The 27,806-nt window shown below is 34.5% G+C and overlaps 1 protein-coding gene across 1 annotated transcript in view; it reads left to right on the top strand.

Annotated features, from left to right (window-relative positions):
* Nucleotides 1-27,806, top strand: part of LOC146146670 (DNA polymerase alpha catalytic subunit-like) — a 34,203-nt gene extending 6,397 nt beyond the window's left edge. The window contains exons 10-37 of the mRNA XM_083388326.1: nt 469-548; nt 927-1,064; nt 1,756-1,920; nt 2,452-2,550; nt 2,910-3,123; nt 3,609-3,763; nt 4,217-4,301; nt 5,619-5,749; nt 7,472-7,606; nt 8,265-8,440; nt 9,971-10,089; nt 10,394-10,495; nt 10,597-10,644; nt 10,837-11,018; nt 11,533-11,682; nt 12,076-12,198; nt 12,679-12,804; nt 13,535-13,647; nt 14,349-14,441; nt 15,081-15,213; nt 15,614-15,745; nt 16,353-16,424; nt 16,861-16,963; nt 17,589-17,767; nt 19,259-19,390; nt 24,801-24,917; nt 26,124-26,217; nt 27,266-27,806. Of these exons, the coding sequence (XP_083244452.1) occupies nt 469-548; nt 927-1,064; nt 1,756-1,920; nt 2,452-2,550; nt 2,910-3,123; nt 3,609-3,763; nt 4,217-4,301; nt 5,619-5,749; nt 7,472-7,606; nt 8,265-8,440; nt 9,971-10,089; nt 10,394-10,495; nt 10,597-10,644; nt 10,837-11,018; nt 11,533-11,682; nt 12,076-12,198; nt 12,679-12,804; nt 13,535-13,647; nt 14,349-14,441; nt 15,081-15,213; nt 15,614-15,745; nt 16,353-16,424; nt 16,861-16,963; nt 17,589-17,767; nt 19,259-19,390; nt 24,801-24,917; nt 26,124-26,217; nt 27,266-27,405 (3,536 nt within the window). The 3' untranslated portion in view covers nt 27,406-27,806. The remainder of the gene's footprint in view (nt 1-468; nt 549-926; nt 1,065-1,755; nt 1,921-2,451; nt 2,551-2,909; nt 3,124-3,608; nt 3,764-4,216; nt 4,302-5,618; nt 5,750-7,471; nt 7,607-8,264; nt 8,441-9,970; nt 10,090-10,393; nt 10,496-10,596; nt 10,645-10,836; nt 11,019-11,532; nt 11,683-12,075; nt 12,199-12,678; nt 12,805-13,534; nt 13,648-14,348; nt 14,442-15,080; nt 15,214-15,613; nt 15,746-16,352; nt 16,425-16,860; nt 16,964-17,588; nt 17,768-19,258; nt 19,391-24,800; nt 24,918-26,123; nt 26,218-27,265) is intronic.

The following is a 27,806-nucleotide window of genomic DNA, read 5'->3' as shown; positions in this document are numbered from 1 at the left end:
CATAAAGTCAAATACACAGTAATATTCACAACATAATAAGGTTAAAATCCACCGAATAAGTCCCTAAGTTTGTTCGAATAAGGCCTAAATGACCAAAACACTATTGGGGTGCCACAGTTTTGGCACTGGATTGTTTTCCCCTGTTTGAGGTCTGTGGTTGCTGATTGGTGGGGTTGCACATTGGATTAGGGTTAAAATACGGGGAGTTATTTATGTACTTAGGGATAGGTAAAAGCTTTGGGGTAAAGTAAAGGGTTAAGGCCCCCACTGGCCACTTAGGTAATATTCCAACAGGTTTAGATCTATTCTGATTTGACTTGAGTTTGACTATTAGTTCTATTTTGGCTTATTCTGACGTTGATGTTGTTCTTATTTCGCTCTTATGCCTAGAGTCCTTTTAACAAGGCCAAATGTAATACTCTTTTTGGTATTTTATTTAATTTAGTTAGAACTGTTTGTTTTTTCAAGACACGTCTGCATTCGATGATTGTGATGATGATGAAATGCTGGCTTCTATTGAAGTTCAAACTAAAGTAGCTGAAAAGAAGGTAAAAAGTTGTATTTGTTTCGCAGCTAACACAGTGGTTCCCAGCCAGGATTTTCTTGTCGTTTACAGAGTTTGACAAAAGTATAATATTATGTAGTTATCTTTTCTTCAATAAATCAATCTGTTATCTAAAATTTATGGCTTCAAGCGTGCGTTTAGACTAAAATAAGTAAATTATAAAAAAATAGTTAAAATTCACTTGTGCGTGAAAAAAGGTTGGAAGCTACTAGTCCTAACAGATATGTTAAATTATATCTCTCTACGTAAATCTATTTATACTTTGCTCAAAAATTCATCATGTATTTAATTCTAAACATGCTTAAAAATTGTTTATTATCTATATATGTATTTATTAACATGTTTTTTAATCAAAATTCAGAAGAAGCCAGTCTTCACAGAGCAACTTTCATCATTGGGATGGGAAACTGTAAAACAAGAGTCAACAGAATCTTTGGACGCTGATATAGTCGTTGACTCGTCAAGCCTTCCTATGACTGTTAATGAAGCGGGTGATAAGGTATGTGTTTTTAGATTTTTTGTTTTGTGTTAACATTATATTTAGAATTTACAATAAATATTTTCCCATGGATTTGCTAAGAAACGTAAGTTTGACGAAGAGTGTCGCGAATTTAACAAGGATTGGATGCAAAAGACTCAAGTCGGCAATAATCAGAATTTTCTTTCAAATGACAAAATCTGCCTAAATCCGAATGGTGAAAACAAACGATTATGGTTGCACATCAATCATAAAGAATGGTTGGATGTTAAAAGATGAATATATTTCGCTACTAAATACATGATTAGTTTTGATGCTTTTAGTAGCGAAATATTGTTATTTTATAACATTTAAACATACTGATTTTTGGTTTCCGAAGTTCTGTATTTAGTTTATTTTTTACGTCGGGAGAAAGCAGTATGTTTGATGTGCAATAAAAGTGTTGCCATGTTTAAATAGTACAACTTTAGCGGCAATTATGCGCCAAAACATGCGAGCTTTGGCAGTACCCCTAATACTTTATTTACAAGTACTTTATTTTATCATATCTGGCCCGCCGACCGGAGAAGTTGCCAGCCCCTGGGGTAGCATAATTAATTATATTAAAAAAAATTATATTACTTCTGGATATGCTGTGATGTTCCTTTTACGTCTAACTTCAACCTCCAGCCATTATGTTCTGAATATTTTTTCACAATATTTGTTTGTTTAGGTCTTCCGCTTTTTCTGGCTAGATGCTTACGTGGAACCTTACAAGAATCCCGGGGTGGTTTACTTGTTCGGAAAAGTTTACATCGAAAGTGCCAAAAAGTATGCAAGCTGCTGTGTTACTGTGAAAAATGTCCAGCGCAAGATCTACCTTCTACCTAGAGATGTGGTAGGTTGCAAAAACAATTGGCAACTGTAATCTTTGTATTGCTTTAATGTATTAATGCTTTCAAAATACCAAGAATTAAAAATTGTAGTTCTAGCTTTATCTTCAGAAGCTTTTTATATATTGGGTGCGTTGTTAAACATAAAAATAATGTGCAACGAGCTCCGCAGCCATTTGTATTTTCTTTGTGGAGCTGGAGCCATTATTGTTGAATCGAAACCATTTTTTAATTTTGAGAGCTGAAGCATTGAAATATTTATCTACTCCAGCTCATAGAATTTTAAATTTCCTAAATAAAAACTACTGAACAGTTTAGTGTGGCAGATGTAACTTGATTTAGCCTGTCCTGAAGCAACTTAAAAAATAACCACTACGAAACCAGAGTTTTTATTAGATATGAGTTTATTGACTCGAGCTCTAGAGAGCCAGAGTCAATGCTGTTTTACTGTGGTTCCAATCCTGTTATTATTAAGTTGCGATAAAAATGATAAACTTATAAACACTATTAAACGGGAGTCAAATTTTACGTCACAGAACAAGAAAACTGGCGAGGAGGTTTCGCCACAAGATGTCTACCAGGAGTTTGACTCTGAAGTTGCCGACCGATACAGAATTATGAAGTTTAAGACCAAGGTAAGTTATAACATAAATAATTCAAATTTAAAAACAAATAAATGCCACTAAAACTACCCTCAAAATAATATAAGTTCATTTTGATGAACCCCTTAGTTTGAAAACCACTAGTTAACACCAAGGATAACCAATACCATGCTCAGCCTAAATTAAATATTGGTTGAAAATGTTACAAACAAATTAAAATCTTGTTGGTTGAAAAACCAAATTTAAGAAAATTAACATCAACACAACCATGCTTAGTTTAAAATTTAAATCTTCTTGGTTGAAAATGTTGCATAAAAAATATCAAGAAAATTCATTCTTTTCATTTAGACATTTTTTGTCATAAAATAGAGCCCTTTATCATTTTATTACAGATTGTTGAGAAGAAATATGCGTTTGGTGTGAAAGACATTCCCCACCTCGCTCAATACGTTGAGATAACTTACCCCGCCGAACACGGGGTGTTAGCCAGCGATTTGTCGGGTGACACGTTTCAGTGCATATTCGGAGCCAACCAATCACCACTGGAGGCGCTGTTGCTCGAACGAAAAATTAAAGGACCCAGTTGGATTGACATTAAAAAGCCACGTATGTATATTCGGTTTGCTTTCTAATTTGCCTTTAGAAGTTGATTTTCGAATTGAGCCAAGTGTTTTTATTCTTAGCATTTTTTGTGTTCATTCTAAATAGTCTTAAAACTTTTAGGACAAATAGTTTTCCATCCATCGCACATTTCAATATCATTGTTTTGCAACAACAAAAACGCAAAAGTCAAGATTTGATGCCCACCAGAAAGTTGCAGATTCGCAAATGTGCTGCAGAACCTGCAGTTTTAAAAACATAACCAGTTACAAATAGGCAGTCTGACATACATGAAAGACTTGAATTACACCGCTGTCTATTGAATAAATGTATATATAAAAATTCCTATTGTAGTAAGGGTAATTTTATTTAAAATTGACAGGATAATTTGTTTGAAAGCTACATTTTGTAAGTGCTTCATGATTTTAAATTTGCAACAAGGTGAATAAATTTTACAACCACTGTTTTAATAATAACAGCCTACATTGCAGACCTGAGCACATCTTGTATTAGTTGGTGCAAGGTGGAGGCAACAGTGCTCGATGCAAGTGATCTTTGTGTGGTGGAGAACATCCCAACACCTCCTCTTGTTGTCATCTCACTCAGCATGGTCACTCTTCCCAACATCAAAACACATCAGAATGAGGTATTTCGTTGTTTTCGAATTTCCAATATTTAGTTTTTGTTGCAAACTGTAATGATTTTTTTTTTCGTTTTATTTAATTCCCCTGATATTTACATATTTAGCCTGATTGGACATCATAAATTAGTAACTTGTAACTCGATATGCCTTATTTTCTTGGAACACTAAATCTTATTGTTATTTTTCATCACACCTTAAAATGGACATAAATTGAAAACCTGTTTCCTAATTAGCTTCTTTAATTTTCAACACATAATATTGATACATAATTCATTTTTTCTATACATATTATGCCCACCAAGTCTTTATAAATCATCAGCTGTATTTAAAATGAATTTATTTTAACAGTAGCAAATTTATTTTCAAAGAGGGCCATTTTAACTATTTCGTACATAGGATGTTTTTAATATAAAAGAATCTTTTTTGGTAAGGTTCACTTTTTTGTATAATTTACAGGTGATTGGAATTGCTGGTTTAGTCCATAAAGAGTTTTCGATTGATAAAGCACCACCAAAGCCAGCATTTCAGAACAGCTTTTTCGGTAAGTCAACCTTTTAGTCAAAAAGTAGCTTCAGAAGGGCCAGTTCACAGTTGTTGAACACTTGTGTGTGTTTATCTTTCATTAAAAGTCGACCTTTTGCTTCCTTTAGTGACTAGTGCTATTCTTGTGCAAAAGTTTTGAACACTTACTATTGCACATAGGAATGGTACTTGGCGCGTGAGGCACATTCGACTTGTTGACGTTTTGAATACTATTTTTTAACAAATTGTGTGTCTTTTGTTTGGGTAACATGCGGTGTAGAAGCTTTTCTATGTTGCTATTGCACCGTTACTTTACCCGAACAAATGATGCTATTTCAACACTTCATAAAAACTTAACAGTGAATTATTGCTTTTAAGGGGGAAGTTGTAAAGAATGTTATCTTTTAAAGGGTCTTATAAACGAGTTAAGCAAAATCCGATGTCTTATTTTGGGTTTCTTTAGTGCCATTTCTTAAAATATTTCGCTAGAATTCACTGTACCTTGAAAAAGTCAAAAAAAAATCCTACAGAAATGTGAAAATATATTTCTACATTTTTTGTTTTGCAAGTTATTTGCACGCAGGTTGATCCAGAAATAGAAATGGATGTGGTGAAATATAGCTAACCTGTTTGAAATGTAGGGTAGCTGATATGGTTTAGGCTGGGGAACTTCCATGTACAATAGCTGTACACAAGATGTTATTGCACATGTTGTTCCTTCAGCATCAGCCAACTTTCTAGCAGTGTGTTAAGATATTTTGTGAGAAAACTTTAAGACATTCAATACAGTTATGACTAGGGTCAGTAAAATTTGAAAAAAGTCATAGTTTTAGGTGCTACAGAAATTAGTAAAACTGACAATAATAAAATAACTGGATTGTTATGAACTTTACTGAAAAAGTTGTAAGTCATCAAAATCATAAAAAATATAAAATATGACTTCTTTTACTTTAGTAACAAAAGTATTGTTCGTAGATGTAGGTCAAGCAGATCCTGTTCAAATTAAATTTAATCCATCTTTTTTTATATGCTTAATAAAATAAGTCTTAACTCTCTTAAGTCTATAATTCTATATATATCAAAAACTAAAACCATATTTTACAATTTTTGTCATAAAAAACTTTAAAAAAATAGTTACTGATTTTAAAGTACTTGTGTCAATTGTTGGTGCAAATGTTGTGCAAGTGCTAAAAAACTGCTATTGCACATCATTGTACCCATAAAAAACACAACTTTCACCAAACTCAACTTATTGTTTTAATGTAGTTAGATTAATAACAAAAGTATGCTCAATACCAATAGCTTGTCTTACAGATTTCTGTTTATTCTTTTTAAGCGATAACGAAGCCAACTGACTGTATTTTTCCTTACGACTTCCGAGATGCGATCAAGCGTAAAGGTTTCGATGTTGAGATTTTCGGATCCGAACGCTCCCTGCTCAGTTTTGTTCTTGCAAAACTTGTCAAGGTAATTGCAAAATTCGTACTAACTGTGGCTCCCACCTTGGGTGTCATTTTTAATGCTCAATGAAGCCAAGTGATATTTTAAAATCTACAAAAATCTGATTTTTGGTCAACTGATTAGCCTCTTACAACCCAGGGTTGGCCTTGAAGCACTCGCCCGCTCGCCAATGCCAGTGCAAATCGCTCCGGGCGAGTGCTGATTGACACCCACTCGCCCGACTGATGAGTGGCTTCGGCGAGAAATTTAATTAGTTGGTGTAGGACAACTTGTGCTGAGCACCACTACTAAGCGAAATATTACTTAGCGCCAGTTATTTCCCTAAATACTAAGACGCAAATGCATTCAACACTACACAAATAATAAGGTTGATCGAAGTCACGTTCGAAGCTCGTAATAAAGACTCTTTGTCCCGTTTAAAAAAGTCGTTCAACGGCAAACAATCAAAGACGTCGTTGCTGCAGTAGCAAACAGCAAACTTGTAGCAAACTTGAACATTGAAAATTTTTAAATGTTTAACCCAGTCGTTGACGCCTTTGGAAAAGTTCATTGGTCTTGCGATTTACCCAGGATAATAGTTCTACTTTTTTGTATTTATTTAATTGTTTGTATTACGAAATTAAGTGCAATTGCTACAGTTTTTGCTAACAATAAGTTTCAATGCAAATGTCTTATAATAATATTTGTAAGCAGTGTTTTTTTATGTTTTGAGGGACCGAAACCTCCACTGAACAGTTGAAAATATATAATATATTTCGCTAAAACATTGTCTTAAGCGTAAACTGTTTTATGGGTCATTAATTTATTCATCCGTGCTTGGAAATAAACAACCAGACTTTTATAAAAACTAATGTTTACGTAGAAAAAACACTAAACAGAATATCGATAACCAATGAAATGACCGCGTACGGACGAAAATTTGCAGACGGCATGCCAACAAATTTGGCGAGTGTTATTTCGTCCGGGCGAGTGCCAATTGATTGCCGCTCGCCCAGCTGGCGAGTGTAGATTTTTGATTAGGAACAACCCTGCAACCCTTTGCTTTAGTGTAAGATTGGAGTACATTTAATTAAATTATATTTCCTACATTGTGTAAAGTTGATGTGTGTTGTCCCAGTTACTTTTATTGTGACATTATAAATTCAAGTATTTGTGTTGAATTTATTTATAATGTCCGATATTAGGTGGTATTGGTGTTGATTCTGTACTAAATTAATGTAGATACTTTAGCCATGATTTGTCACCCAATGAAGCGTCCAATACTTTTTTTAAAGGTCAATTCATTAAAAAATAGTTAACAACTGATGGTAGTTAAACTCCTTAATTATAGATTGAATTTGGCCCATTAACCGACGAAAATTAATCTTAAATGTTTAAATTTTATTCTATTTTGCTTGTTTGAGCATAGGAATGACATCATTTGCTATCTGATCTGATCGCGATAATTTTTGTTTCAAAATATTCGGTATCTGCATTGTATAAATTATCACTTAGTGGACATCCCTAGCCTTAAGAATCGTGACCCAACCTACCAAGGAGCTCCTTGATTAATTTAATTTGTTTGTTGACATGTGCTCTGTTGAATTTGTTTTTGTGCCTTTTCAGTACAATTACTCAATATGCTAGTAAAGCCACAGTCTGTTTATCTTGTTTTGAAGAGTGCTGGGGGCCTAAAAGTTTAGAACCAATGCTTTAGAATTTGAATATTCTCTTCTCTTGTGTTTGTAGATTGACCCAGATATCATCATCGGCCATGACATGATTGATTTTGTGATGGACGTCTTGCTTCATCGACTTTCATCGTGCAAAGTACAGCATTGGTCTCGGCTGGGAAGACTAAAGAAACTGAACATACCAAAAATGGTGAGAAAATTATTTTATAGCGTTATTTTATTTTATTTTTATAATTATTTTATTTTTTTTTATAATTACATCAATTTATAAATCAAAATATATCAACGAAAGTATAGTCTTCGCTGGCCCCTTAAAAAATGTTTATTTAAAAAAAAAAGATGATACTGAATGGTCTTTTTTTGCCATTTTTAGCCTGACTATTATTAATTGAATACACACTATGCTTTTTTGTGTTGCCCCATAAAGGAATAATGTTTTTAGTCTTCACCAGTTGGCACTAACCCTTTTTAGAGCGGCAGCAGACCGTTCAATTACAACGGAAAGGTTAATGTGTAAGACTAAATAGGGATTTCTGATACCTAAACATTTCTAATAGCAATGATTTTCCGATACCAATGTTATAAGACTAAATAGGGATTTTCGATACCAATACATTACTATTCGCAAACAAGCAAAAAATATTAAACTAAACATTTAAATAAAAAAAATTCAGGTAAATAGCCCCAAATCTGCTTTTGTGGTAAAAATTTAGTTACCTCCTGTCCTGTTGTTAACCTTGTTTTTTAATAAATTTACCTCTTAAGGTAAAAATGGTTTTGAAGAGTCCACACGGTGCTTTTAGTGTTGCCTCATAATGCGTTTTATTTTCCTTACACTATTTTTTTAGAGTGGCGGCAAGTTTTTCGACCGTTCATTTACAACGGGAAGGTTAATGTGCGACATCAAGATTTCTGCGAAAGAGTTGATCCGCTGTAAAAGCTACGACCTTGCTGCCCTCTCCGAGCACGTTTTGCGGCGACAGCGGAAAGAGCTTCCTGTGGAGCAAATCAAGAATATGTACTCGTAAGTATTTTTGGTAATTATAAGCTTGATGTGATCAACTTGCTTGGAGCAAAGGCCAAAGAATGGCCAAGGTCCGGACTTGAATTGGTTTAAATATTCGGCCAAAATCTTGATTGCACAATGCACAGTTGCCCACATATCTTTGACAAGTCGACGTCTCTCTCGTCGTCTCCCGCGCATTTTACTTTGTCTCTCCCTTGCACCAAATGCATTCGTCTGATGGGTGGACCAAGCCAAAAATAATTACAGATTATATTTGAGAGTTAATAAAAACAGAAGTATCCAAATTAATTATTATATTGAGTCTGGCAACAACTAATTTAGTTAGGAGGTGAAATCCGATGACGTCAAAGGAAGGACAGGAGTGTTGAAATGCAGGGCTGCGGAGTCGGTTATAAACAACCCGAGTCCGACTCCAGCCAAATGTAGGATTTTGTTGAGTCCCGAGTCCAGCTCTGACTCTACAGCCTGTATTTTACCCATTTAGGCAACTAAATTAAGGTGGATTTTCAGCAATCCGCTCATATTAGTGTCATAATTGATCCACCCGCATTACATGGTTTAAAAATATTTCACATTTGTCGTTACACTTTTACAACTTACATTTTGCCGCCTTAACAGTTTTAAAATTTGATATTGTGCATGCGCATGTCGGACTCTGGTAGTTTTACGTGGTCTCACCCGAGTCCGACTCCGGCAAAACAAACCCACTCCGCCGAGTTCGACTCCGCAGCCCTGGTTGAATGACAAGTAAACTTTGATTAGGTGATCTGCCGCGTCGCTTTATGTGTAGCGCGGATATTAACAAACTAAAAAAGACAAAAAAAAGTCAAGAAAAAAAGGTATTTTGTGCTGAGCCTATTTGGGCACTTTGCCCACTGATGTTCGGCTTTTGCTCTAAATTTTGGGCACCTGTGCATGTGGTAAGAAATTAGAGGGAACACTGTTTCAACAAACTGATTTCTCTGTCTCATTTGGGCATTTTGGTGGGGTAAGTTAGGTTTATTAGTGAAGTTGAAGAAACATTGCTTTGAAATAAATATCAAAGCCAATAAGGTCGAGTAAGTAAATCAACACCATCACAATTAAGCGCTTCGATTCGCGCGTGTACCTTCATCAGTTAATGCAATTAATAATTATCAATTAATTTTCATTAGTTAACGAATAACTACGATTAATACTAGCAGAAGTAAATGCTAATTCATGGCATTTCATCAAGGAGTTTTTATGCCTTTTGGTCTGTAAGGCTGTAAGCGTTAGAAACAATGATAAATGTCTTGCTTTAAATAGTAGATTTCAACCTAGAATAGTATGTTGCTATTGCAAAATATTACCATTGTACCCCTTTTTAAGAGAGGGCAGGACCAATGATTTATGTTGTTTGTTACCTACCATATTTGCATTTCTTATGCACAAGAACTTTCCTTTTAGTAAAAATAATAGGATTTTCCATTTGTAAATAGTTTATAATCTCTTCTGCACAGCTAGTGAGACAAAATAATATTTATTTATGTGTGTGTTTTGTTGCAGATCTTCTGACAGTCTACTTTGGATGATTGAGCATTCACTTCTTGATGCAAGTCTAGCACTTGACCTTACTTGTGAACTCAATGCATTGCCACTGGCTTTGCAAATAACCAACATCGCAGGTAATCACATGTGGATAATATTCATAGCAACTATTGAAATTGTTGTAAAGTTCAGTTTAGGGTTGGCAAGCCTGTCAATTGACTGGTCAAATACGGTCAATTGACCGGATTTTATTTGACCGGTCAAATGCCCAACCCTAGTTCAGTTTAACATTTAATAAAGTAAATATTATGTTAAAATAATTGCTTTTTAGTTGTTTTTTTTATTAACAATAAATTTAGATGAACCTTTACTTACCTACAATTTCAAAAAAATTATTCTAAAACTTTAATCGCATTGAGATTTTCTTTATTTTTATTCCAGGTAATGTAATGTCCCGAACTCTGATGGGTGGTCGCTCGGAGCGAAACGAATTCCTCTTACTCCATGCGTTTTACGAGAAGGGATTTATCCCTCCCGATAAATGTAAGTTTTCAAAGCTTTCTAGTTTATATTGACAGTTTTTCATGTATGTCATTTTTTTCTTAAATAAACTTTTTTTAAATCTGTTTTTTTTTCTTTAACAGATTTTAAGAAAAAGGAAACAACAAACAAAGCAACAGCTGACACCACAGGTTAGAAAAGCAATTTTGGTCACATTTTTGTTTAACAACAGAACTAAAAATCTTGTGTAACTTAAGTTTTTTTAGAGGCTATATTTTATATTTATATATTGTTTTTTTCACATTTATTTTAATTTTTTTGGAGGCCACAAACCGTCTCATTAAAAAAGTTACAACATTTTATAAATCGAAAATTTATCTCAGGCAATGAAGGGCGACCTCGCAAAAAGGCTGCGTACGAAGGTGGTTTGGTTCTGGAACCGAAGCGAGGTTTCTACGACAAGTTTATTCTTCTCCTCGACTTCAACAGTCTCTACCCTTCCATCATACAAGAGTACAACATCTGCTTCACTACGCTTAACCAAAACCCACCAGACAAAGATGAGGTGAACCTTAGTAAGCTTACAAGTTGAGATGTACTTTATTGATATCTGCTGCCAAGTGGTAGTATACTCTTCCTGTACTAGGGTGGTTTATTATCTGAGGAATGCTATGGTGAAAATGTTAAGCTGGATGCAATCAGGTTAATTTTTAAGGATACCTTTGAGTAGGGGCACGAATTTAATTTCTTAAAATATGATTCTATATGGAGCCTGAAGATATGTTTTGAAAAGCTGGGCGATATAATATTTTTACAAATAATATTTTTTTATAATATTTTTACATTCTTTTTTTTTCTTTTTTTTATAATATTTTTACAAACCATGGTTTGTGACCTAACGCAGCGATTTCAAACAAGCTATATTTTATAGAATATAATAAACTAACAACTGAAAACAAGTTTCCAAACATCAAAGTTGTTTTTGTCTTCAAACCCTCGAAAGCATAACCTGATAATCCAAAATTCATTATATATGTACCTAAATATCGCTTTTAACATTTTTTTGCTATTATTTTTAGGCAGAATTGGAAAGCTACATTCCTGAGCTTCCCGAGGCTGGACTTGAACCCGGAGTTCTTCCGACCGAAATCCGAAAACTTGTCGAACGGAGGAAACAAGTGAAGCAGCTCATGAAGGCGTCGGGTTTATCTAAAGACCAATACACCCAGGTTTGAACAATAAACAAACCTACTCATCTTTAGTTAGTTAGACCTATTTCCGACCGCCGACTTGGCCGCCAAGTGTTTACAATGCCTAATTTTAAAAATTCATCTTTGTTTAAACTTTATTGAAAGTATAATCGACGAAATAAAACTACCTCAGGTTAAAGCAACGATACTAAACAGTATATTTGCTCAAATATCTCGAAATAAACAAAGATACTTCTGTTCGTTCACAAGTCACTTCATGGACCTCTCTATGAAGTGCATTCTGTATGAATTTTACTACAGTAAAGGATTTATAAGGCCACTATTAGCTTATAAACTAAAGCAGAATTATATTTGGAAGATATAATCGGTGACTTCGTTTAATATAACTATTCTCATGGTTTTGTTTTGCAGTATGACATCCGCCAGAAAGCTTTGAAGCTGACTGCCAACAGTATGTACGGTTGCCTCGGGTTCAGCAACTCAAGGTTTTACGCTAAACCACTGGCAGCTCTAGTCACCAGGCAGGGCCGAGAAGTAAGTTCTTTAGGGTTACCAACGCGATTTTGACCCGAAAATGTAAAATCTTTATAAACTGACTTTAAATAAAGGAACAGGTATGATATTGTCAAATACGGTTTAAATTTGATGTGTAACATCCTGAACCATCTGCAAGACAGCAAGATACTAGTTATTCTTACAAACTAGTTAACAAAAAATGAAAAATATTCTGTATAATATTTTGAAATATCATATATTAAAGAAAAAAAATTCAAGCCACATCCAATTATAGGGAATTATTGTTTAAACGTTTTTAGTAATCTAGAATTAAAAAAAATTGTGCTTTGAATTTGATTAAACATTAATGTAAAACATGTTTGAATTATATTTAAAATATTACGCTATTTTCTAGTTACTAATAGATTTTCTCTAATTATGCTAGACAGATTACGATTCCCAAATTAAGTTAAAATTTTTATTTTAGTTATGGAGCAGAAGTTTACCATTTGTTAACAGATCTTGATGCACACCAAAGAACTTGCAACCAAGATGGGACTTGATGTTATTTACGGTGATACCGACTCCATTATGATCAACACGAACAGCACTGACATGGATAACGCATTTAAGCTGGGAAACCAAGTAAGTACTGTAGTTGTACTTGGGAACACCGTTTAGTGGGCAAAATTGGCAAATTTGTGTTTAAAGCCCCCCCTATACAGATAAAAAAAAAATACTCCAGGGCTCTTGTAAAAACTTAGGATAAATCGGCACTCTTTAAACTGCGTAATATTTGAAGGAAACATGCTTATTTCACTCGTTAAAATAAGTATTTTTTTTTACTTATTTTTGTAGAACTTTGAACCAAATTGTTTGTGAATGAAGGTGTTTAGAAAAATATTAATATATTTCTTTGTAAAAAAATTATATTTTTGTTCCCAAAACATTTTTTGACTAATGCTCATTTGTAAAGAAGTTATAAAAATAATATGGGCAAATACTAGCCATGTTCACCAAATACTTACACACTTTTTTTTTAAAAATCGAACATTTAGAAAAAATTCCCATACGGATGAAAAATACTCCAGCTCCCTTGTACACTGTTTCCAGAAATCTGTTTTTTGGGTTTAAAAAAAATCGCTTTAGTATCAATAATGTTTTTAGAACCATTTAGAACTTGATAAATATGTTTCGAATACTTTTTCATATACCCCTTATTGACCTTATGAAAGCTATTTTTAAGGTGGTAACTGGTAAGTATTGAGTAAGCTAGCATTATTTGTCGCAGGTAGCAACATGATTTGGAAATATATTCATGTTTTAATCCCACCTCTAAATACCTCAAACCTGATATTTTTATTTTTTTACTTAGGTGAAGGCTGAAGTGAACAAACTCTACCGACTTCTTGAGATTGATATAGACGGGGTTTACAAATCTCTCCTGCTTTTGAAGAAGAAGAAATACGCGGCGCTCAGTGTACTGAGGTAAGTTTGCACTGACTTGAAGCCATCATTAAATTATTCCTTTATTTTATTATTATTACTTTTGTGTCAGTGTTTCTCGTGACGACCCAAATCCTAACAGTAAGTATAACAGTAAATTTTGCGACCCAATTCTTTTCACTGAACTTTTTTTAAGCAAACAAAACATATTAGATTTACATAAAAAAGTTTTAATTTAATTAATACAGGCCATGTCTATTGTCTAAGTAATCCTCTCAAAATTTTTGAGATAACTTGCCCAAAACCAATTTTCATAAATCCAACCATATAAACTACTGCAGTCGGCGACCCAACAAAATCAAACGGCGACCCAATTTCGCGTTGCGACCCATGGGTTCGGAAACACTGTTTAATGTCAAACACAGTTGAACACAGAACGTTTGTTTTCGTATCCAGTCCAACTCCGGTTTAGAGAATATTTGTTTTTAACTAAATTGAACCACCATATCAAAACATATTCTTATGACGTGTGGCCCTAGCATTTATTTTTCTAAAAGAAAGTCTGACGTGGTTTATAAAGTTTTACTTTACAGTCACCGGTTTAAACCATCTAATTTACATGTGAAAAAACAAGGGTAACGAATTTGCAACCACACACGCTGCCTTTACGTTTATCAATAAACAGCAATGGTTCCCCAAAGCAATATGATAAAATGTTTTATTTTCTTTGATGGTTGTTCCAGAGGGCAAGACGGCACTTACAGCACAACACAGGAGCTGAAGGGATTGGACATCGTTCGTCGAGACTGGAGTGATCTGGCTAAAATGGCTGGAAAGTAAGGATTTTAACCAGATGCAAAAAACACAAAATAAATCGGCATTCCTTAAATTGCGGTTAAAAATATGCTTTTATGCTTATTTCAGATTTTAAAAATAACAGTTTTTTCATCTTATTTTTCTGATACATTTTTATAATAATTTCTTTTTAAAATGAAAGAAATACCAAAATGTTTGGTACTTATTTCAATCAAATGCTATAAACTTAAAATAAATCATTCTGTTTGGAAAATATGCCTATTTTAGACTTTTCAGAATAAGTTTTCTGTAAATATTTCGTAATACTTTTTATCCAGATGTTCGAAGATAAAGTTGTTAAAAAAAATCGTAATAGATTTCTTTGTGTAAAAATTATTATATTTTTGTTCTTTAAACAAATTTTCCATTTATGCGCACTAGCAAAGAAGTTTAAAAAAGCAACAATGCTATAACCATGTTTAACAAAAACTTATCTGTCTTAATCAAAGTAAGTCATTAATAAGTTCCAGATATATTTCACCACAAAACGAGCCATCCTCAGTCTCCAGAAATAAACAAAACAATGTAAACATATGAACTGGTTCACCTGTAAGGGCTAGGGGATTGCATGTTTTGAGACATTTTGTTTGCAATTTCCAACAAATGTGATTTATTTACAGTTTTGCCGTCAACCAAATCCTGTCTGATCAACCACGGGAAGAAATCGTTGAGAAAATTCACGAAAATCTTCAAGAACTTGGAGCCAAAGTGAAAAACAAGGAATACGACTTCAGCGTATTCGAAATACGCAAGGTAAGAATTACTTAAATGTAGCCTCCTTTTCACCGAGCACATTTGATTTTGCGATTCCTGGTTTTAAATTTATGACGCTGAAAAGAGAATACTCACGCCATTTGTGATTAAGACGTTTAAAAAGCAAGTTCTTCAAGAATAACTGAACCTTGATCACGATCACTTTGGCTTAATTTGATAAGTTTCTAGATTGTTCATTTTATAAAACATCTCTATTGTTTTTGAAATATAGATAAACCTAACCCATTCGTTTTATGAAAAAAAAATATTAAAAAGTGCTAGTTTAACCCAGACAATCGCCCTTAACACAAGGTTTTAATATGCATTAATTTATCAAACTATGTCAATGTATTATCAACTATAAAAGTGGTGAACCTAACCATTTTTATGTGACCCTAAGGAGCTGACCCGCGACCCCAAGCTTTACCCCAGCAAGGACTCCCTACCCCACGTACGGGTCGCCCTCCGTGCCAACAGCTCAATGGGAAAGCACTACAGGTCCGGGGATATCGTATCCTACGTCATCTGCCAGGTAGGTGCTGTGCTAAACGGTAAACTACTTGCTTCATCGCTTTTGTTTAGGTTAACCCAGTGTATTTTTACACCCTTTTGTCCTACAATTAACAAAAATGTTTTGTGGTAAACCATAAAATATTTTTGACATAGCTTTACATAACTATTAAACAGTAATATAAACGATTTTTAAGAAATAATGCTTACTTCATTTTCTAACCTGAACCCACAGGCCACAATCCTCGTATTATTTGATTTTTTTTTTGCTTTTTCTGCTGAGTTACGGCGTGGTTTTATCCCGACCTAATTCTGTAAAAACTTCACCCACAAGATTTTTTGGTGTGAATCAGGTGGCACTACATAGTCACGCCCAGAAAACAGTTTCCTTTTTGAAATATAGCAATTACCAACCGATTTTTTCGACGACGCACAACTCAGTTCTTTTAACACCTGTTTGCATGGAGCTGTAAATAAAACGTCCGTTTTTATAAAAGCAAAACCATTTTTTTGCTTACGATTTTCCAGTTTCGAATGCTATTTCAATGAAATTATGGTTGTTTTTGTGTTTCAACACCACTTTACATATTGTGAACAACATTCATTATAATAAAATTATCTGCTTTTAGGACGGCAGCACCAACCCAGCTACCCACCGAGCTTACACCATCGACGAACTGAAGAATGACGATAAACTCACGGTAAGATGATTATAAATATTAACGTTGCATAAAAAGTACCGAAGAATTAGCAAAACTGTTTGAAATATAAAGATCATATAACTTTATAATAAATTGCAAAGCCAAAAAGGTCGAGTAGATCAATATAATCTTGATTAAGACGTTTCGATAATGTATCATCATATGTAAAGCGGAGAAACACTAAATTAAAATAAAACACGCTGAAGGTTCAGACTGATTTTCGGTTTACCAAGTTCTGTACTTATCTTTATCATTGATGTGCCACCAGAAAATCGGGCAGATTTTGTTGTTTAAAAGAAAATGTTTATTAGTCCAACTGATTTTGGTAATAGCCTTTCTGAAGGCACCCAGTCGGTGTGAAAGGTAATTATTTTCAAAATTTTAGTTCTTATATTAACTACAATCAATAGTCAGACTTCTACAACCTTGTTTACAGATCGACGGCGAGTATTACTTGGCACAGCAAGTGCACCCGGTGGTTACCCGCTTGTGCGACCCAATAGATGGTACCGACGCTTCACTCATCGCACAATGCCTTGGTACGATTCACACATGCATGACATCAACTGACTATATGTACATTACCAGTACCAGTGTTGTAATGACAGTCTTTTGGACAAATGACTTGGATTAAATTGAAGTGCTTTCATTGGGCATTTTTCAATATGAAATTGTGTTATTTATCCCAAGTTTAATGCATTAAATTTTTATGACAAGGACTTGACTCGAACTTGACTTGCTCTAATAATGACTTGAGTGGGACTTTACTTGTTGTTTGTTCAAAATGACTTGACTTGAACTGACGTTATTTTACAAATGACTTGACTAGGAATTAAGTCGTGTCAAAATGACTTGTTTACAACACTGGTCTCTACTAACCAAAACAATGCAGGCACAACCCGTGTACCTGTAAGCCTGATTGCATTTCACTGTCAGAGATCTTTGTGGAATGCTTGCTAAAATCATGACAGTGCGGTCATTTGGCGTGGAATATAGGCGGCCTAGTAAACTTACAAAAAAATTGTTGTTGTTTTTTGCCGTATATATCGTCCTATTTTGGCGTAGGATTTCAGCAAAACAAATTTAGCGTAAATCTTTGGCGTCCACGAATTATGGAATGCAGTCAGGCCTGTAACTGACCTTAAAACTTCTTATTTCCTCTAGGACTTGATCCGAGCGGATTCCGGAGGTCTCACCACCAGGAAGAAGACGAGGAAGAACGACTGATGAGCGTCCAAGCGAGCGAGGAAGAGAGATTCTCCAAGTGCTCCAAGCTGCTCTTCGTTCCTCCTGGAGGAGCAGGAAGTGAGATCGAACTCGGATGCGGAGTCTTCGCGCAAACCGTAAGTGTTTGTGAAGCTATAAGACCTAAATAAGAACAACATCAACGTCGAAATAAAACACAGCTCGGAATAAGGCCAAAATACGCCTAATACCTGATAGTCGTAGTACTGTCTAAATCGGAATAAATCGTAAACCCGACAGAATAAGGCATAAATGGCCAGAATCCGGCCAAACCGTAGGTGTTTGTAAACGTACTCAGATGGACAGTCCCAAAATATCAGGTATCAGACTATTTACAAACTACCCAATACCTTTAAAACAGAACACGCAGTAGCCGTTGAAGTTAAGAAACTATTTAAGTGAGTTTTAATCGAGGGTGTCTACGCTGACATTTTATTCTGAGTTTTTATCTCAAATATCGTTTATCGCTATCCGATCTCACACCCTATGCTCAAACAGGCAAAATAGATGAAATTAAATCATTCAAACTCTTTTTTTTCTAGTTTATTATGCCTAAATACGCTTTAAAGTTAAGGGGCGAGGGCGTTTAGTTGCTTTTCAGTTGATTAATTAATTTATCTGCCGCCACGCTTGGTTGAAGGCAGGTTTGTCGATAAAGGTGCGTTTTGTGAAAAAGCAACTTGGGCTTATTGGTGGCAAGTAGGTGTAAAGGTGGCAAAAACAGCAGCTAGCCGGCATTACTTGAAATCAAAGTTTGTCAGTTTTAATTTTTTATGGATAACTATTTTCTTACAACGTTTAGTTGCTAACCTACTATTTTTTTAGATAAATTTAAGGTAGAATGGCCGAGTCGGATCGCAAATATCAGCTAAAATTCCTATAAATTGGTATCGATGCAGGCCTAGTATCAGACGAGTACCAGTTATAAAAAACCTTAAAATGAAATGTTATTTAGGTAACGCATCAACTACATTATTAGTTCGTTTACAGCGAAATGAACAAAATAAGTTAGAAATCAGTTTATTTATATTGGCCACTAGATGGTGCCACTGAGCAGTACTTGTTCGTAATTTTACGTATTTTGGAAATTCAAATCGTAGTTAGAAAAAGCGCACTTTACTATACATACTGCGTAATGCAGTTTTAACGCTTAATGTAACGATAGCTGTAATTCAAAATTTACCATTACTTTTTAACCATCCTTTTTATAATAGCAAACTCGAATATCTGTTTGCTGGTAATTTTTTTTTGTTTGTAAAGTTGCTTCAGCCCAGGCTAAATTGAGTTACACTTGCCACAGTAAACTGTTTAGTATTTTCATTTGAGCAATTCAAATTTCTTTCAAACTAGAGCGAGCAGATAAAAATTACATAGCTTCAGTTTGAAAAATGGCTCGGGCTCAGCCCTAGCAAAAAATCTAGTCCCGGAGCTTCAGGTCTGACCCTGCTCTTCAGTCAGCCCTGGTGATGCTTAAACGTTCTCTATTTGCGAATCGTTTTGAGATCTTTTACAGTGTCGCGTACAACCTTGATCCTAGAGACAGGTTAACAAATTGCAGTTACCTTTGTCTATCTTTTTTTTTTTTACAGGATCCCTCGTGGATTTGCACTCTAGCGTCCCCGTGCGGCGGCGACCCGAACTTAACACTCGTCAAGTTTTTCGCTCAACTCCAGAACCAGCTCACCACCGCCATTCGCGCTCATGTGCACAGTTACTACAAGGTGACGTCATAATGCAAGCCGTGGTCTTGGCTTAAAAACAAACTATAAAACGTCGGCGTTATTACCTTGTTGAAACTGATAATTATATTTGCCCGGGAAAGTTTGCGCAAAGAAGAGATTGATACAGTTAGGGATTTACTAGTACGTCATACGACACGGTTGCCACATAGTATTCGAATCTTTAAAGGTTTTTGGAAAAACATTATGTTAAGTTTAATGGTGAAAATAACGGCCCAAATAGACGTTAAAAGCGACATGCTTTATTGTTCAAACGTTTCGGCAAATGCTCATGCCATCATCAGTGATATCAATATAAAAAAGCATGTCGCTTTTTACTTCTATTTGGGCCGTTATTTTCACCATTAAACTTATGAACAGATCCGTGTATAGTGTTCCAAATTATGTTGTGTTTAGTAAGTACGGTTAAAAAAACAACCATTTAACTACTTTTTTTTTTTTACTTTTTAGTTTTTAAATTAAAAACGTTTTACATGCTTATAAAAAATCAAGGAAGTTGACGGACATCACTTTTTCGGATCGGTATCGACACCCTTTTTACGTTTTTACCAACCGACACCAATTTTTCTAATATACCTGGTATATGAAAATTTTAAATAGTAGAAAATAAAATCCAAATAACATTTTAGTTTTTCTACGTGTATTCATTAAACTCTTGCATTAAGTGGGAATAATACCCGAACAAATTAAATATTAAAAAGCAGTAAAATTTGTTTCATTTTTCGAAAAAACTGAATCCTTTTTCGTGATAACTATCGGCCAAAATTTATCGATACCGATATATCGGTAGAGGCAAAATATCGGCCAATATTATCGGCAAACCGAAATATCGGACGGTCTCTAATTACAACCAGAAACCACTTTGCACGTATACACTTGTCCTACGTGCGACAAAACCCACAATATCCTGTTCGTAACGTTTTAAGCGACCAATATACGCCACTTAATGTTTAAAAACAAGCCAGTCATTGCGCCCTCAAAGAATTTCTGTCCAATATGATTCGTTTCATGGAGAGTATCAATAACTCTACCAGGCCACTTTCCTTACGAGTGCCTTTGCTTTCACTTACAGCGCTTATGTTTTTTTATACTTGTACAACGCCTAGTGGAGGGTTTTCGATCGACGAAATGAATTGAGTTTGGGCCGAGTGTTTGAAAGCCACTTCTTATATCGACGTGTGTTTTTGACCGCTGAAAACGGAAATTCACCCGCGTGTTTTGGCTGCTGTGAGAGGCACTTGCTTTGGCTAACGAGCGTTGCGACTACATTGCGAAAGAGGTCTTTAAAATTATTATGAACTACCACTGATTCGCCAGAAAAACACTGATGTTTTCTATTAGTTATATTGCGGCAGAGGGCTTAAAAATGTGATTAGATCGTTAAAATGACAAGTTTCAAACGATATCCCTTTGTTGAACACTTGTTAACAGCATAGGTTTTGAAATATGTTTTTGATTGTCAACTTTATTGCAATATAGTGCGAAAATATATTTGGTAATTGGATAATTCCAAAGAAAAGCACAAATTCTTGGTTGTTTCGACTAAAATACTCATAAGGCAACCTATTGTTAATCATTTTCTTTTACTTTAATTGGTCTCGTTTAATTTGTTAGTCATGAAAAACTTATTTATTGCAAATGTATTGACACACAGGACAAACAAGACTTAAGTAAAAAAAATACTGGTCTTTTTTCACTAAAATACTCCAGAAAAAGAGCCGTGTCATATAATCTATTGTTGTTGTTTTTTTATTTAAAAAATTGTACTATTTTACTTTTTATACCTCCCTAGTAATTAGACGAAAAAGCGATACTAACATCATCAGGTATCGGCTCCAATCCGATATTATCGGACGTCCCTTATAACGATACACTCTTATGAAAAAAAAAATTGATCAAGCCCTTTCCCCGGCTCCCACCAAAGCACTGTTCCACGATACTCGAAGCAAAATGTCATTATTATCGGCCTTTCGCAAACAGGAGCCAGCGTCTTTGAACAGCTGCTCTTCAGAAACCTGCGCTCGACGACCATATTCGTCATAACACACCCCCTTACCCCCCAAACCCCCCCACTTTGAATCATCCGCGCATTTCGAAAGCAAACAGTGATGAGTGTTACGCGTTGTTGTGAAACGAATGCCGACTCCGCATTTTTCCACTGTTTAAAAAATGGATTGACGATCACACGATAAAAAAGACTAAGAGTTTGATAAAGCCGTTTCGATCCGAGTTTTGCGCGTTTTTTTGGTTTTTTTAAAGACCCTGATTCTAAATGATCCGCAAATTCACCAAGGACCCTTTAATAAATATTTGCTGCTCTGCTAGTTAGTCGCATGCTAAAAATTAAAGCGCTTTTTATTTTGGACTTCTGTTTGCAAAAGACAGTTTTGATGCGATTTTTACGTTGTGTTTTTCGCCAACCAATGTACAAATTAAATAACGAGCACATTAAAAACATTTTATTTTCTGCTGTCTTTTTGTTCTTTACATGCTAAAAAGGAATTTTTTTAGGGCAGTTATGATCTGAGTTTTACTTTTTTATTTTTTAGGAACTTTATTTTAAAATTATTTACAAGTTCAATAAAAAACGCGCGAAACTTAATATTTTCTGTTCTCTTTATATTAGGGTTTTTTGCTCGTTTTCCTTTGTTACAGTTGTCCAAAAATGTAAATTTGTCGTAAAATCAATTGCTGAAAATGAAAACGACAGGTTTTTATTATATATTTAAACAATGAACATATTTTGGCTGAACAAAAATCACAAATATTAATTTGGAATTTTCCCAACTGCGTTAATCGTCGGCCATTCCAATAGATGCATCACACTTTGTAAAAAAATGTAAAATATATTACATATCACGGTTTAAGTGCAATAGATGAATTTAATTTTCAGTTTTTTTATACTTTTATTTCGGTTTCAAGTTTTTTTGGCATTTTTATATTTTTTTTTTTTCTCGCGAATCTCAAGTGTAGTGGAGTGCCTGTCATTTCCATCGTCGTCATAAAATCTCTATTTTCCTGCTCAAATAACATCGCCGCCCCGATCGATTGTCTAATAAAGCTTCAATAACTTTCCCACTCTAGCTTTAAACCGATATATTGGCCACTCAGCATCGACGCACCCTGTTTCAGCATTTCAAGGGCCAATCAAAAGCTGCTCATTGCTCTTGAGACCACTCCCCACTCCCACACTTTTCTCTCCTCTCCTCCTTGTGGAAATATTTGGAGATAGATCTGTCGCATTTGCTTAACCCCGATACGCAGTTTTTTTATGAAGTTATTCGGTGTAATTTGCTTCACATCGTACGTGATTTAAAAAAGATGAAATGGCTCTCACCGAAAACTATCATCCCTTGTATTTTTAATTTATCGAACGCTGTCCATTTTTGACATCTTTGGTGACTTAAAAAATTAATATCTCTAGTTTTTAAGTGGTTAAATTAATTTACTTATGATATAATAAGTTTTAAAAGAAAAAAACTATTGATTGAACTTTAGACTTCAGCATTAGACCTAATTATTGTTTCAACTTACGTGTATATGGCCAATCTCTGCTTTTAAATGGTCAATTTAGTTTTCTTATTAATTATATAAAATGGTAAAGTGGCGTTGGTGAAAATTTATGTTTTAAGAGCTGCTCTTTTTAAGATTCGTTATACAATATCGTCCAATAACCTGTTTTTTCGTATAAACAGTAACTTTAAGCCTCTGCTAGATTTTAATCTGGTTAATTAGTTTACTCATCGTAACGAATTTTACGATTGTAAAAAATAATGATTTACGGTCGCTTGGTCTTTTAATATTTGTGGTATCAAGTCTGAGAAGAAAAAAATTGATATTAGTTCGCAAATACTCGCATAACTTTTGCGTATATCACTCCTTTTCAATGCAGTAAATGGGATTTTTGACCCCAGTACCATTTTTGTTCATTGTACACTGCTTTTAAAAATATAATGGTTTTGTAATTAGTTTATTGAAGTATCGAATCTGCGATTATAAAAATAGCTTTTAATGCTGATTAGAGACCAGACAATTATTTCCCAAGTTATGTCCACAATCGTTTCAAATTTAAAACATATTGTCTCAGCCACTCCTGTTTTGTCACAAATCGAAGCAAAAACCCGCATAACCTTTGCGTATATCACTCCTTTCAATGCTTTAGGTTAGGTTATGAAATACTACCAACCAGTCAAATGTGTCTGATGCCTGGTCAAACATGACGCGACGCTTCTGATACTTTCGCTATTCAGTGTTTGCTCAGTGATAGTTGAAGCTGCTTATTATCTGGGTTAAAATCGTCAAAAGTAGCCGATCAAGACAAACCGGTATTTCCTTAAGCTCTCGGCATAATACCCATTGTCTCCGTGAATATTTAACCCTTATAATATAAAATGTACGCATTTAACATCTCAATGCTTTCCCTTTTTCGAAAGTTAGCTTAACGAATAGGTTATTGGGATTAAAAAAAACACATCGCTTCTACGGTACACAAAACACTTGCGTATTAGATTAAAGGCATTTATTTTATTTTATTTTTCGAAATAATGTAATCTTACCAACGAGGTCATGTCATATGCAGGTATTGCAGCCTGTATTTTAATTAAAATTAGTACGGACGCCGAATGTTGATTTTTTTCAATCAACCTTTTTGCCTTTGCTAAGTATCGATTTTGTAATTTTCTGCCAATTGTTTAACGCTGGAAGGTAATTTGTCAGAAATGGGTCACGCCGTTTCTTTCATTGGCGTATACAATTCAAAAACTACCTGTAATCAATTAACGCTAATCCAACACAAGAAAGACTGAAAAACCTAAAACAACAAAAAGGATTATATTTGTTTGCTAGTAAGTTTTCAGAGATACCATCCTAATCGTATAAAATGTTAAACAAAGACTGTGTTGTTCTCCAGGGTTGGAATGGTATGTGACGATCCCGCATACCCAATTATAATGGCTCATATTTTTGCTAATAAGCTGTCAAAGATACCATCTTAGGCGTAAAAATGTTAAACAAAGACTGTGTTGTTCTCCAGGGTTGGAATGGTATGTGACGATCCCGCATACCCAATTATAATGGCTCATATTTTTGCTAATAAGCTGTCAAAGATACCATCTTAGGCGTAAAAATGTTAAACAAAGACTGTGTTGTTCTCCAGGGTTGGAATGGTATGTGACGATCCCGCATACCCAATTATAATGGCTCATATTTTTGCTAATAAGCTGTCAAAGATACCATCTTAGGCGTAAAAATGTGTAATAAAGACTGTGTTGTGCTCCAGGTTTGAATAGTATGTGGATTTGATTAAGTGTTTTTGCCGACTTTAGAACTTAAGCTAGAGCCAATGCTGTTTTGCTGTTGCTCCCCAATCGTTATAAACTGTCTTTTTATTTAGGGCTGGATGGTATGTGATGACCCCGCATGTGCCAACAGAAGCAGAAGTGTTCCCGTGGTTCGCGATCGAAGTGGAACCATCTGTCCGCTCTGCTTTAAAGGAATAATGCGACCCGAAGTACGTTGTCCCTCGATTCCATTTTTTAACTTTTTTACACTGAGCAACAACAACAAAAAAATCAAGTTGGAAGTTGTCCATAATTGTTTAATTGAATTAGGAGCATTTTGCACCGCTGAATTTAAAATTGAAAATCATTTTCAGGTTAGGTTTTTTTTTTCTAAATTGATCTTTAAAAATCGTTTTTTATTATTATAACCTTCTAATTATAAATAAATTTCGGTGATAATTTTTTCCTATTTTAATTATTTATACATTAGTGTTTCTCAAGCCATGGTCGCAAAACAAATTTGCAGTCAAGGTTTTATTTTTATTTTGTTGTGTCACCGACTTCAGTAATTCATAGATTTAATACAAATGGTTTCAAACAAGATTGTTTGAAAAAAGTTATACGAAAAATACGAAGAAATGTCTCAATAAAAAAATTATAATGTTTTGGCCGATGTTCCATGTTTTATGTGCTTACTAATTTGATACCGACTGCCTTGATTTGTTATGATTATATCTGTGGTTCTCAACCTTTTTTCTTTCGCGGCCCATTTACGTTGCAAAGAAATTCTGTGGCCCAATAATTTTTTATTTAGAAAATAAAAAAACTGAAAATAGGTTTAGAACAAAACACAGCAGAACATATTTCAAATCAGAATCTTTATTCAACCGTGCATGCGTGTGGCTGAACAACAAATTTACATTCCTTTTTAATTCCTCCCCAAGCCATTATTCCTGTAAAATTAAATATAGTGACACAAATAAAACTAAATCTATCTTTTTAAATTGTCTGTGGCCCACCTAAAAAGCTTCCATGGCCCACTGGTTGAGCACCGCTGGATTAAATGTATTGAGATTGGTTTTGAGTAAGATATTCCCAATACTTCGGATAACTGCGAAAAGCCATTGCACCCATCAATTAAAAATGAAGTTCTTTTTCCTGTTTGTTTGTCTTAATTTTTCTTCACTTACAAAAGTTCAGTACACAATCCACTCGCCAAAGCTTTGACTTATATGCTTATTATTTGGGCCGCCGCGAAAAAAAAACAGATTAAGAAACACTTTTATAGATAAATATTCTGTAGGAAGTTATTTTTTGTTTAAAACACCCTCAAGAATCAAAGTTCTCTTTTTGTACATATTTTAAAGTGCTTTATATTTAGGTTCTATTCTCCGTATTTTAATTCCCTTTTTATCAGTTATTTGTTGCTTGTTAAGGTGAGCAGCAAGGACCTTTACCAGCAGTTGTGCTTCTTCAAGCTGCAGTTTGATGTTGAATACGCGCTCAACAAATACAAGCAAAACAACAACGGTACGATAAAAATAATGTTATAGCGTCATTTTACGGAATATAGATTTAATTACCATTTTAGACTGTTTACTTTAAGTCAGTGGTTCTCAAAGTATGGGTCGCGACCCAAACATAGGTCGCGCCGGGTCAAAAAATGGGTCGCTCTATGAGTCTATGGTGATTCAATCCTGCGCAAACGAACTTTTTTCATTTCATTTTTCAAATATTTCAATTCAATTATGACTGAATTATTGCATCATAAGGTTTTCACGTGGCTTCAAATCTGTAACCTGGACATCATAAGTGGTTTTATGAACGTTCTGATGGCAGCCAGCTACTGGTGTAAGCTTTTAGTCACCAAACAAGCCACGTTGATAATATAAAGGATAAACTTCAGTTTCACCAATCACACTAAAATAAATAAATCATTTGCTTGTAATCAATCATTGTTTCATAGAACTGTGTACTACATCTGGTTGTCAGTGCCTTTTTCTATTTCATTCATATCAGAAAAAATCATTGTTTTATGTTTGAGGCTTAGGTCGTGAGATGCTCATAAAACTCAGATTTGAGTCGCGCTTAAAAAAGTTTGAGAACCACTGCTTTAAGTGGACAAAAATACATTTTCAGAAAAATGTTAAGCAAAAGTACAAAGTTTGTTACTGCACAGTGACATGCTTGATATACAGGGAGGTCGCAAAGTTTTGTTTTTAATTATCTTACGTTTTGAAAGTCATTCAAAAACTCACGTTTTTACCAAAAAAATTTTTATAGTTTTTTTAAATTATTTTTTGTGCAGCTTTTTAAAAATTTATTACTGTATTGACTATGGCATTTTACTGTTTGTTCTCTAATTTTTTTCAAAACACGTCGAGTAGCGTAGTTTTGGGTCTTTGAAAGCCTATAAATATTAAAAAAAAAAGCTTTGAGTTTGGTTCTTAAATTTGTGTGGCAACCCTGCATTTAGTTATTTATCTTATATCACTCCTGTTGAGAGACCATGACCAAAGTGGCGCCTTAATACAATTATTTTCCCAAAGTTTAACGCAACATGGCTATCTTCAACTAGGTTCCCTTGCCACAATTCGCATCGCCGAATATCGCAAATATTACAAGATCTTGAGCGAACAAGTCGACTTCTACCTCGAGCGTAGCGGCTACAACCAAGTGTCGATGACAAGCTTGTTCGATTGGATGAAAATTAACTGACTTCCTGAGGATTTATTTCATTTCTTTATTGTTTTTTGTTTTGTTATAGATTTATAAGCTTCCTACCATATTTTTTTCATATTGTGACATTAGATTATTGGATCTCGACCGAAAAATCTGGCGAACTTACAATTTGTCTCTACCGATTGCTTTTTGTAATGTATGTTTTCTATTTAAATTATAAGATTTCGGCAATGCAAATTTACACAGTACATAGGATTACCCTTTGACATGTTTTGAAAAACAAATGTTTATCTTGGGTTCAAGGCCTTATTGCCGTCTTGAAAAAACGCTTTTTAATTTGTTTGAAATATGAAAACCGCCAAAGCTTTTCACTGCCTTCAGTAAATTCATTTCGTAAATAAAGCGAATCGCACTTAATCTTCGATTGCATTGTCTGT

This window comes from Ascidiella aspersa, chromosome 4 (assembly GCF_963924565.1).
Source record: "Ascidiella aspersa chromosome 4, kaAscAspe10.2, whole genome shotgun sequence".
Lineage (NCBI taxonomy): Eukaryota > Metazoa > Chordata > Ascidiacea > Phlebobranchia > Ascidiidae > Ascidiella > Ascidiella aspersa.
Note: the sequence above shows the minus strand (reverse complement) of the source record. Positions and strands in the feature narration are given on the sequence as shown.